Genomic DNA, 12,952 nt, shown 5'->3' with positions numbered 1-12,952 from the left:
AGCAGGGCCTAGACTTGACCAGTCAGTGAGTCAGAGACCCGACTCGGTTTTGAACCAAGTCAACTCAGTGACTCACCTTTCTTCTCTTCTTCTTTTCTTTCATCTTCTTCTTCCTTCTCCCCTTTTCTTTCTATATTTATCTCTTTTTCTTCCAAATGTAATGTCCAACAATGGGTGCCCAACCTGATTTGACTCAACCTAACTTGACTCGGCAGTTTCAGCCAAGTCAACTCGATAGTGCTCCCCACTTTTTCCTCTTTCTTCTTCATCTCTTTCTTCCTTCTCTTCCCTTCTTTCCCCCATCCTTCTCTCTCCTCTAAACCCAACAAACTAGAAATGGCACTGGATTTCAGCGTCAAATAGGAAAACAAGTTAACTCAGTGCTTAATTGGACAGCCTATGGAGAACTAACGAACCTAAACCACCCCCCCCCCCCCTTTTTTTTTTCTTTTCTTCCAAACTCCTTGCTGGAAGTCCAGTAATCTTTTGGACATTGGGAAGGCTCGAACTGGTTCTTGAACGAATCAGACCCGACCCGCAGCAAGTCGACTCAACTCGAGTAGTGGTTAAGCGGTGTCGCCTCTCTCATTTTCTTCTCTACCTTCTCCTTCTTCTTCTTTCTTTCCTAACTTCCTTCTCTTTTTCTCTCTAAACTTTGCGAGGTCCGGACTCGAACTACGCTCGAACTCGGCCTACCAACTCACCGAGTCAAGTTGGTGCGGCAACTCTCGACTCGAAATTTCTCTCTCTTTTCGGCTTTCCTTTTCGGGAAAGGGTTGCCCTAAAAGGCTGCCTTAAATAGGCTCTATTAATCCCTTTCTGAAAGATTCAGACATAACTAATCATCGGATTAGTTATGGTTTTAGTGGTGTAATCCGTTAAGTTTCAATGATGATATTACCGAATTTAGTTTATATGGATGTAATCGAAGGTTATGGATGCACTTCTGGCACCATGGGCCACATGATGAATGTCTCAGATCAATGGATGGGGTCCATGCCAAGCAATGGGTTTGTTCAATTAAAGGAGGACGATGACACCGTCGTTAATGGTGAAACTGAATCAGGTGGCTGACCTTCGAGTCTAAGGCCTTTAGACAGTTCGGATGGGTCTGAAAGATCTTGTGGGACCCACCATTTGGATGGATGACAACCATATCTTGGTGGGTTCCGAGATTTTTGGTCGCGGTTATTAACTCGCACACCCACGAGCTTCTCACGATAACTTCAATCGACGCGAGATGGCCTTGTTGGTTGCCTTATAATGGGTGCTACGGATGCTCTGGAAGAGCTTCTAGAAGCCCTTGAATGGCTGAGATGGAGCCACGTTTCATAACGAAAATATTCTTTCCGCGGCTTCTCTCTCTTTCTTGTTATAACAACCTAGCTTCAAGGGCTAGGATTCTTTTGGATGGACAGATAGGATTTGAGAAAGGATTCTCAAATTTGCCAGCTGTTATAGAGAAATTGAATATTCTATTTTTGGCAAAACAATCGCATGCAGCGCACTTCGCGCTCCTAGTTGTGCATATGTGCATATGCATGATCTTGCACGGACATCGTGGGTTTGGATGGTTTTTCTAGCCAAGCATGATGGACAGTTCAAATCATTAGTCTGACCTCCAATGGGGCCCACCTAATCGAGATTCGTGGACATAGTCCGCTCGCTGGCCGTTTCTAAAGAAAAGGAGGGAAGTAGCTGCCCTTTTTTGAAAAGTATCGGGTCAATCGCAGTTGACCCGATTTTTTGGTTTTGTGTGTTGTGGGTGCACACACACTAGTGTGCACTCAGATCAAAAGTGGGATCCACAGTGATGTTTATGGCCAATTCACACCGTCTATTTGTTTAAATTGATCATTTTCATGTGATATACTAAAGGTGAGGCAAATTTGAAGCTTTGGTGGGTCACACCAAGCGATTTTGTCTTATTTTGTTGGTTTGTATTGATTTGGCGATTGAATTGATTCTAGCTTGGACCTCAATTTGTCTTGGAAGTCGTTCGAATGATCGGACCACTTATTCTACAAATTGTGGTTATTATAACGTTTTCCATATTGTAATTTATTTATTTATTATTATTACTACTACCTTAAGTTAAAATGGTAGGACCTACTTTCAAAACAGGTTTGTCCTTGCGATGGATTAATCAGTATGAGTCATGTACCTAAATCTTAAAGAAATTTTGACTGTTAAGTGGGTTACACCACACGAAAGTCTAATTACTAACTCCTGGCATCCTAACCATTCCAACAATCCAACGGTTGGATTGGCTTGTATTTAATCATCGATAAGCCTAGGGATCCTAAGAATGTTTAGGTGTGATCTGTGAGTTGAATATGAAACCATATAATCCGATCTGTATTTTCCAAAGGATGGACCATACAATAGAACATTACAAACCTGATGAATGGTGGATTTAATGATTTGATGATTAATTTCGAGAATCAATGGATGGATGGCTCAATCTATGGATGACGATTATACTTGATGGTTGGATTTAGTCTTGCATGAAGTTGAATGTTTAAATAGGCTAGATCTATGTTTACACTAAGTTGGGGCCTCCATAGTAACACTCGAGTACTGAGAAATACGAGGTGTTACACCAATCCTCAAACTTTTTCATGATGTCGAAGACCATGAAAGCCCACTGTCTCTTAAAAGCCTATATAAACAACATTCCATGAAGAGCTCAAGGGACAAATTAACAAATATGAACAGAGCCAAACCTAGCTCTATGCTGCCTCATCTATCCACCCACTATGGACATTTATCTTTCTAATTTATTTTAATTTAACTCTCATCATTGTTCATAGCATGTGGCCCTAGTTTTTAATTCTTAATTTATCTCTCGACCCTTCGTCCATAACATCTTGTTAGATCATAAGGAAGATCATACAATTTTAAACTGAAGGTTGCGGAGTTTTCCTATTATGTGATAAGTGATTCCACCGGCCATCTCGCTATGAAGTTTGGCTCATACCAGACTATGAACAGGTAGTCGAATCGTAATCGTCTCGCCAAATGTTTGATTCCCTCCAAGACTATGAACAAACAACTACATCACCAACCATCTTACCACAAAGCTTGGTTCCAATTGAGCTATGAATAGATTGTCGAAGATTTGCCCTCTATCAGCCATCTCGCTATGAAGCTTAGTTTTCAATCGAGCAACGAACAAACAAGCATCCCGCACATTATGACCGTCCTGTTATGAATCTTAGTCCGTGCTGGGCGACAAACTATTATTATCCCTTAAGCCGACTGTGAGTGTCAATTGTAAAAATTATTAATAAAATACTTTCCTCTTTTATTTTCTTTCTCTATTGTTTTTTTATTATTAAACTACAATTGCAATCACATGAATATTAAAATCCTTTTAATCAAAATGCAAGAAAAAAAATCTATTTGAATGATGAACCCTCCCATATGTAAATTGCATAATTATAAATGATTGACGGTTGAGTAGATAGCTGATCTTTACAGATCCAGTCTTAATCGATCTATCTCAGCACCTAGGGTCACACGGAGTTCGATTCAATTTGAGCCGCGTCTAACTCTAACATGCCCTACAAACACACAAAAGCGAATTTGATCTGAACAATAACATAAACATTAAGGTGAGCCCAACAGAGGTCAATTACAATGCGGTTTGCATACTACCCTCCCAGTACTGACGTGGCTACTGGTGGGTATTCGATGGCCCTAAACATAATGTGTTTGATCTTTACGTTATCCTTTTGCAGCTCATTTTAGAGAATGATCCCAAAAATGAGGCAGATCGAAATCTCAGATGGACCACACAACACTAAGGGACAATAGTGGTGATTGAACGCTAACTACTAAAACATCTCAGAGCTAGCTGTTATGTTTGTCTGCCATTCACCATTCAAGCTGTTGATGAGGTTGTAAAGACTATACCAAAGGAAAACTCAGTTTGATCCAATGCTTTTGAGGCTCCACAGAAGTTTTTAACTATGAGGACTTAATCGCCACTTTTCTAATGTTGTGATCCACGTGAGATATGGATCTGCCTCAATTTTAAGCTCAACCCCTAAGATGAATGGACAAATTAAATGACGAGGGTAAAATTATGTCATAGTGGGCCCACATAGCACCCTGCCATAACGGTTCCAACAAAACAGTGAAAACAACAACGTCTGCTATTGAAATTTTCCTTGAATATCTTATATGTCATCCACGGGAACAAATATCATACTATAAAAAACTCATGTTACCTCAACCATTCAATCGCCATTGTTTCATGTGGTATGGTTCAGATGAGTTTTGGATCTGCCTATTTTTAGAATCATGTTCTATTGTGATATTTGAAAACAGATGAACGGAGTTGATTTGTCACGGACATCTCGGTGGACCTCACACAGTCACCTGCATAGGAATATCTTTGTGCCATGATCATAGGCAAATCCTCCCATACTGGGGCAGGTTCAACACAGGTGGGAAGCAGATTGTCTGTGTGCCCAGGCTGTTTAGGTCTATAGAGTTGTCTAGACAAATTAACTTCATCCATCTGCTTTGAAAGAAAATAATAAGACAGAAATCTAAAAATTAGATATATCCGAACTCAAGTGGGCCACAACAGATGGAATAGTTGGGAGAAATACGTTTAGAGTTAAAACATTTTGTTACCTAAGCCGTTCATATAGTTATTACCAACCAGATAAATTGTGAGCAGAAATATCATCTTGATTAAGGGTGTACATCGAGTTGGATCGAGTCGAGCTCGGGCTGGGGTCAGCTCGACTCGGCTCGGCCACCGGCTGACCCCAGCTCGAACTTGGCTCGGCTCGGTCCTCGAGCCTGATGGGCTAGCTCGTCTCTATTCAGTCAGCAGCTAGGGCCAGTTCGAGCCGAGTTCGATCCAAAATCGAGCCTTTGCAGCATTTTCATAAACACATGCAATGCACTTTCAATTTCTCACTTTATGTAAAACAATAGTAGCTATTTACAAGTATTTCATCAAACACTGTACAGGCACCATTAATATAAAGGAAAAATGGTATTTGTTTCATATACATACCTTCCTTGCCACCAGCTGACACCTCCTTGAGTCATTTCATCAAACACTTAGTGAGCAACATCAATATTAGAGTAGCTGAGTCACCGAACTAGTTTGATCCGAGTCGAGTTGAGCTCGGGCAAGCTCGAACTCGATTCAAAATTTTTTTGAGCTAAAAAAATCAGTTCAGACTTAACTTCAAACCGAGTCAAATCAAGCTTTTTCTAGTTGAGTTGAGCGAGCAAACCAAGCTAACTCAGTTTGTGTACACCCCTAATCTTCATACAAAACTTGTATCCCCATAAATTCAATTCCCACTGTTCCTGTGGTATTGCATACATGAGATTTGGATCTGCTTAATTTTTAGACTGTCCTGTTATGATCTCATGTAATGGTAAATTTTTGGCGTATATATCCATTGCCCCCCACAGCCTCCGGCACAGGAATATCTCCTCCCTCAGTGTTGGAAATGGATTGGCTGGTGTACACCCACCATTGATATAGCTAGCTGATGTGTACACTTGTCCTGCGAAGGCCAGCACGGATGCTCCTTGAGCCTCGAAATGATGTACTTATCATATCCAAATCAACTTTTCATTCGGACGTATCGTTTTAGAGCATGTAACAAAGAAATGAGTCACATTCAGAGATAAAGTAAGTCACCGTACAAATGGCGATGGGGAGAATGGCTCTCACATTTAAAACATTCATATGGCCAAACATGATGTTTATTTTCCATCTAATTTATCCATAAGATCAGACAAGGAAATAAAAATCATAAAAAACATATTCATCCAAAACTTCCAAGAACCCCAAAAGGGTTTCAATGGTAGATGTTCTCTTTTGACAATGTGGTACATTTAATGTTTGGATCTGTCATTTTTTTTTTTTTTGACTCAAGCATTACAAAAGCTCGCAAAATGAACAGACGGTTTGGATACAGCATGTACCTCATGATGAGACCCACGGAACTTGGCGACGTCAACACACAGCCGGTCGGTGGCGTGTGGCACACCAGCCAATCTGCTTCCCCTGGGTCAGGACACGGATCGCGTACTACCCATGCCCATGCAGTTCTGTGGGCTGGTCCACCTTAATGCATCTGTACATCCAAGCCGTTTATCCCTTTTTTCAGATTATTTTAAGGCAACGAAACAAACTTTAAGCAGATCCAACGGTTAAATGTACCACACCAGATGACTTTTGCATTTAATGCAATTGACATTTAGTGCTCTGCGCATTTTAATACAACCAAGCTTATTATTTGGTGTGGTCCACTTGAGCGTTGGATCTGACTCATTTTTGTGCCCACATCTTAAAATAATCTAAAAAAAGGGATTAACGGCTTGGATTTACAGATACATCACGGTGGGCCCGCCCACAGAACTGCCCATTCGGAGCCAGGTACGGGCGGGGGTAGTACGCAATCCGCGTCCCTGGCGTCACAGGCAGTCCGGTTCCGTACTGGCGGGGTTAATACCGAAACCGAGTCCGTGGTTCATCCCCGGTGGGGCCCATCCTCTCCGAGCCCCCAACATGGCGCTCAAACCTAAAGACTTTTCTTCTACCCGCCAACGACTGTTACTGCCGGGAAAGCCCGTTTCTCCGCGTATTACAAATACCCACCACCGCCTTCGTCTCTTTCAACAAGAAAAAAAAAATAAAATAAAAAAAATCGAAAGTTCCAGAAACCCTAACCCTAGATTTTTATCTCAGAAAAAAGCTACAGAAAGTCGGCAAAGCCCAGCTCTATATAAAATGCCCTCTCCTCCACCGATCATTTCTCCTCCATTCAGAGAGAGAAGGAGAGGGAGTTATCTTTTTTCTCTCCGCAAATCAAAACCCCCTAATTTCCTCCCCGTTGATGGCTTCCAGAGAAAACCCCTATTTCAATCGGTTGAAATCCCCACCGTTGGCTCCGCCACCTTCTTCGTCTTCTTCTTCTCCTCCATTGATCAATTTGGAGGTCTCGATCGGATCAACTTCCTGTGAGAAACCGGATTTCAGAGCCCCTTCTGCTCTGAAATCGTCGAAAGACGGGTCTTTTGGAGAAATAACGGGTTTCTCGGATACTGAAGAGTTTCCGTCTTCTTCTTCTCCATTGATGGAGTTCGAAGCATTTTCTGCTTTGCAATCATCCAAAGACAGCTCTATTGGGGAGAAATCGGGCGTTTCCATGATGAAAGAGCTTGTGTCACCTTCTTCGTCATCTCCTTTGATGGAATTTGAAGCCTTTTCAGTTCTGATGTCTTCCAAAGATCACTCTCTGAGAGAGAAGGTGGGGTTTTCTCGGGAAATTCCATCTTTTTCATTGTCTTCTTCGGTGTTGATGGATTTTGAATCCCTTTCTGCTCCAATGTCTTCCAAAGGTAGCTCCTTTGGAGAAAAAATGGGCTTGAAAGAGCATTCGTCTACTTCTTCTTCACTGAGTATGGATTGTGGAGCTTTTTCTTTGGTGAAATCCGAAAGTAAAAGCAGCTCATTTGGAGAAAAAATGGTTCTTCCTGCCATGAAAGAGCCATCTTCTTCATTAATTGGCTCTAAATGCAGCTCGTCTGAGGAAAAGGTCATGAACTTTTCCTCACCTCAAATGCTGCCAGAGACTGGAAGTTCTATGGATGCAGAGCGAGAAAAAATGGGGGTTCCTCAGCCCCTTGATTGCCTCCAAGGCATCCCAATCCCCCCATTCCTTTCCAAGATTTATGATCTGATTGATGACCCGTCATTGGATTCAGTCATCTCGTGGGGCTTGAGCGGAGAGAGCTTTGTGGTGTGGGACCCTGTGGAGTTCTCACGGGCTGTCCTTCCTCGCCATTTCAAGCACAACAATTTCTCCAGTTTTGTTCGGCAGCTCAACACATATGTGGGTATTGCTAAAAACCTGCCGAAATCAGCTGATGTAATCTGTGTGTAAATTCTCAATTTTTGTTTTGTTTTCCCCCCTCCTTTTCTTTATTGCTGGTGTTTACTATTAGTCAGCTGATGTAATTTGTAGATTGCTGGTGAGGGCATTTTTGTAGAACCGCTGTGTATCTTGTAAGCCATCTGGAAATGAGGAGAATTTGCCAATGTATCCTTTTTTCTTTTTCTGGAATTGATTTTGTACATGTTATTGAATTGAAAATGTATACATGTGCTTGCTCTTACTCTTTGAGGTAATTTGATCACGACCCTTCTTTGTGTTGAGGTGATTTGGTATTTGATGCAGACACTTATTTGTAGATTGCTGTTGTGGGCATCTGTGTGGAACCATGATGAACCTTGCAATCATTTGGGAATTGGGAGAATTTTCTGCTGTATCCTTACTTGTTCTGAAATTGAATGTACATACTGAATTGAAGATGTATATATTCTTGAGATAAAATAATCCATGTTGATTGATTTTGAGAGGAATAGATCCGGGTTCATCTGGTTGGAAGTTGTATTTGTTGGCTTCATGTATGAATATCCTCGGAAAGTTCAGCATTGTTGCTTTTTACTGGAACAGGGATACTTTCAGATGTTCTTTGTAGTTGGAAGGCGTTTATTTGCTACTTGCTGCATCATGCATCCGGACTGTTTCTTTCTGCCCATTTTGCTAAATTGCACAAATAACTGTATCTTTGTGATAGTAGGTGATTTTATTTTTATTTTTGTTATTTACAGGAAATAGAACACCTAGTTACCATATAGTTACTGAATATTTATTGCAACAATTCATCTGATTCTTTTGGTTTCCCATCTCTCAAGTCAGAAGCCAATCTAAAAGGCTCACACAGCTCTCTCATTTGTTTTTTGCTACTTATGTGATCATGTTAAGGAGAACGTACCGAGGGATATGCGCTATTATATAGTATCTTTCAGGTGTTTCTTAGTGGTTTTTTTTTTTTTTTTTGTTTTGTTTTTTTTACATCAGCATCTTAATGGTCATGAGCTAATTTTGTGGCTGTTGGTCACTATATTGGCTTTGGATACTATGCTCTCTTTTATGAAGTTTCATAGTTTATACTCAGTACTAAGAAGGGAAAAAAGTCATCTCCTCTTCTTCCAATTTTAATTTTGATTACGTGCAGAAGGATGGAGTTTCCGCTTTCACAGGTATTGGTATATATTCCAGATACTGATAATTCTATAGTGGTGTCAGCATTAATTTTTACTACTTCTCTTTTAGTTTCATGCTTGATTTTTAAATACTGCAATCCCTCTTACACAGATTTCTGTCTAGGGCCTTTCCTCCATTTATATCTATTGTATCAAGAGTATTGTTATGTCATCATGTTCATGGTATTGCATTTCACTCCTTGCATGATCCTTCCTCTATTCTTTATTCTATTGTGATTCTTTTTGGATATTTTCTCAGGGTTTTCGCAAGATTGATACAGATCGGTGGGAGTTTGCTAATGAAGAATTCCTGAAGGGGAAGAGGCATCTGTTAAAAAACATCCACAGGCGCAAGTCATCTCAGGTCCCGCAGATTGGGCCCTCTCTGGGGCCATCCCTTGTAACAGTGAAATCCGAATTGGAAGATGAGGCCGAGAAACTGAGAAAAGACAAGAACTTGATGATGCAGGAGGTTGTGAAATTGCAGCAGGAGCACCTCACAACAGTCAACCAAGTGGACAGGATGAACCAACGGCTACAGGCAGCAGAGCAGCGGCAGAAGCAGATGGTCTCTTTCTTGGCAAAGGTACTTCAAAACCCAGTCTTCTTAACCCATCTTCAGCATCAGAAGGAACAGCATGAGATTGCTGCTATGCGGGTAAAAAGGAAGTTTCTCAAGCAGCAACAAGCGGGCCACAGCAATCAGGGCTCATCTATGGAAGGGCAGATAGTGAGGTACAAACCAAGTTTGGGTGACACAACTACATCTATGACAGCACTGCAAGATGTTGGACCAGATGCAGGTAAACAACTACCAGACTATCTTTTACAAGATATGGTGGGCAAGCTCGGGCTTGATGCAGTTTCTGGTGCTGAAGCCCAAATCGGGGGTTTCACTTCTGATGAAATAGAGCAAGAATTTACAGAAGCATCGAATCAGATTGGAGTGGAGGGGTCCAGATTGTCAACTGTGGACCCCAGCGATGTCCACTTCAAGCAGAAGAATGTATTGAGCTCCCACACTGATGTTAGCTCCAGCAGTTCTGAGTATTTCATTTCATTTCCAGAGGAGTTGTCACAAGATAAAATGCCGTTGGTCTTCATGTCCCCGGCAATCGAGGGCATCATCAAACAGGAAGACATATGGAGCATGGGTTTTGATGCTGGTGCAAGTCAGCCTAGTTCTAGCCATGATGTGTGGGGAAATATCCTCAGTTCTGATGATCAAGAATTGGCATTTTCAGCTGGGTTATGCAACTTTGGGGACCTTGGATCACGAAAACCAGAGGAAGGTTCAAGAATTGACAAGTGGATGGGTGATGAGTCCTCTTTCGATGATCTCGAAACCCAGCTGGGCCATCTAGAAGAAGAGCATTCTCGAGGCATGGATCCGTAGGATGGCGTCCGCTTCATCTCTTGGTGTCATTGCAGATTCTATTTATTATTATTATTATTATTATTATTATTAGTTTATGGGTTTGATGATTTACAACAATAAATTCAGTTACTTTTGGCTATGGGTTCTTTTTTAGCTTTATGTTTGTTCTTGCGCTAGTTTGGTAGTACCATATTACCCTCCCATTCTTCGAGAATTTTTCTGCCAATCAGCCTATGATTTTGTCTGCTGAATCAGGTGGATTTTTGTTTCTCTTCTTTGGCTATTCGTCGGATGAGTGGTACTTTAATTACATTGGTTCTTTTGCTAGCGGAGATTTAAGGTGCCAAACCTACAGATATCTTTCTTGGCCATCAGATTTACAACGACCTGCATCGGGGTTTGGAAAGGAGCCTTGATTGCCCTTTGTATCATTTCTAGCATCTATTTCTGCGACGTGGCTGCTGGTAAGACACTGATAATGGATTCTGTGGTAAATTAGTAGGCTTATGATGTGACACTTGATTAATCCAATATATCAATTTCTATTCAAGTCATTGTTCTCAATTTTACTTGATTGATACTCACTGGGAAATGATCATTTGCTAACGATAGGCCTGACCATGTTATTTCTATGTTGCACAGTTCCTTCTCCCTTCATGTTGGTTCAGGCGGACTGAGGATATTCAGTGTACTCACTCGGGGTTTCAGTTTGCACAAGCGGGACCATGGTTCAGTGGCAACTGGTCTGTTGGGATCCACCGACAATGGACCATGCCCCCAAAAGTCTTCCAGGTAAGAAGATCATCGACATCAATCTTGGGCCTTTCTTTCTTCTTCTTCTTCTTTCTTACTTTCTTTCTTTCTTTCTTTCTTTCTTGTTTTTTTTTTTTTTTAAACCAGTTGAATGTGGATTTTTATTCTTTAAACCATACTTCTAAAACTAGGTGACTCGACTTGAAACTTGGCTGACTCAACGAGATTTTGAGCCGAGTCACCATGAAACACACTAGAAGTGATTCAGTGGAGATTCGTGTTGGTTCCCTGACTCAATCAAGCCATCAGACCACAATAATCTGTGGGCCCCAATTAGCACTTGGCAATGAGACGCGCTGGATCCTAAGTGGATGGAGGCAATTTAAAAATAAAAAAATAAAAAAAATTAAAAATAAAAATTTTAAAAAAAGGACTCTAAAATGAGAGGTTTGCAAACCCTGGCAAGAGGTATGCATGGCCGACATGCTGAGGCTTCTTATCTACAGATTCTACACACCTCTGCATGTGTTCGTGGTGGCACATAAGTGTGAGATCTAATCAGTTCACTGGCCAAACTGATATCTTGTGGATAATGTGGCAAAAAACTCAGGTGCTTCCACTCATCATTCATCAGGTGGGCCACAATATTAGAGATAGGTGGATGGCTAAGAAAAAACTTTAAGTGGTTTCCAGATGTTGTAGCTCACCCAATGAGTGTACTGTTGATTTTTGTACCAGTGCACCTATATGGTTATGGTGGGAATGACCTAATATATGGCCCAGATATTGCACTTCTGTGTTTGTTGGGTACATGGATTGGTGTGCAAAAGAGCGGCCTTGTACATGTGTGGGCTTAGCAAATCTTTAAAGGGCAATGGGTGAATTAGCTGATACGCATGCACTAAGAGGTTATACACGTGCCACTGTTAACTCAGTGAACTATCCAAGCTGTGGGACCCATAGTAGATAGTTCATTATCCAAAAATCAAATTCATTGAACAACCTTAACCTCTGGTTTGGAGATACTTCTTTGCTGAATTTAGACAATTGTATATTTTTCATCTCACCATGCAGAAACTGTCCATCCATTAACTTTTTCCTATTTTCTATATTTTCCATAAATTTTCATTTCTTACTTTTATACTTTTTAACGATTTTAAATACTGGTTACTTAATTGTTAAATACCGAGTCGAATCAAGTGAAGAGTCTTCGACTCAACCCATACCTGCTGAATGTCAAGCTGATTCGTGTTTTTGAACTATGCTTTTAGCCATCCAGTTGTAGTCCACAAATTGAAAGGTCAGGACTGTACTATCTTGGGCCCTTTTTCTAGCTTTAAAATAAAAAAGAAAAAAAAATTAAAAAAAGAAAAAAAAAGAAAAGAAAAGTAAAATGTGCATGATCCATCCATGGAGGGTCTCAAACTCAAGGGACCAATTGTCTGGAGCACTGAACCATTGCCATTGGCCCCACTGGTACCAATTGGAAACTGGGTTTACTATTGTATGATTGGATCGATGATCGCATCACTTCTCTCTGTTTTAGTCACCTACAAAACACTTTGTATTTTGGGTTCACCATGTCTTTTTCATGAGCTGTGTATTATATATTGTATGAATTTAATAATAAAACTGAGGTGTTTGTTCTCCTCTGGCTGTGTACTCCATGCTCTTTTTTCTTTTTGGCGGAAGGTCAAGGGATGGTGCAAGGGGGACATAAACAT

The 12,952-nt window shown here is 40.9% G+C and overlaps 1 protein-coding gene across 1 annotated transcript; it reads left to right on the top strand.

The window, feature by feature from the left end:
• Nucleotides 1–6,504: 6,504 nt before the first annotated feature.
• On the top strand, nucleotides 6,505–10,704 carry LOC131234451 (heat stress transcription factor A-3-like). The gene is made up of 2 exons (XM_058231341.1): nucleotides 6,505–7,880; nucleotides 9,357–10,704. Exons 1-2 carry the CDS (start codon nucleotides 6,882–6,884, stop codon nucleotides 10,491–10,493), a joined length of 2,136 nt encoding a protein of 711 aa, XP_058087324.1. The 5' UTR covers nucleotides 6,505–6,881; the 3' UTR covers nucleotides 10,494–10,704.
• The last annotated feature ends 2,248 nt before the right edge of the window (nucleotides 10,705–12,952 follow it).

The sequence above is a fragment of the Magnolia sinica genome, chromosome 19 (genome assembly GCF_029962835.1).
Source record: "Magnolia sinica isolate HGM2019 chromosome 19, MsV1, whole genome shotgun sequence".
Lineage (NCBI taxonomy): Eukaryota > Viridiplantae > Streptophyta > Magnoliopsida > Magnoliales > Magnoliaceae > Magnolia > Magnolia sinica.
Note: the sequence above shows the minus strand (reverse complement) of the source record. Positions and strands in the feature narration are given on the sequence as shown.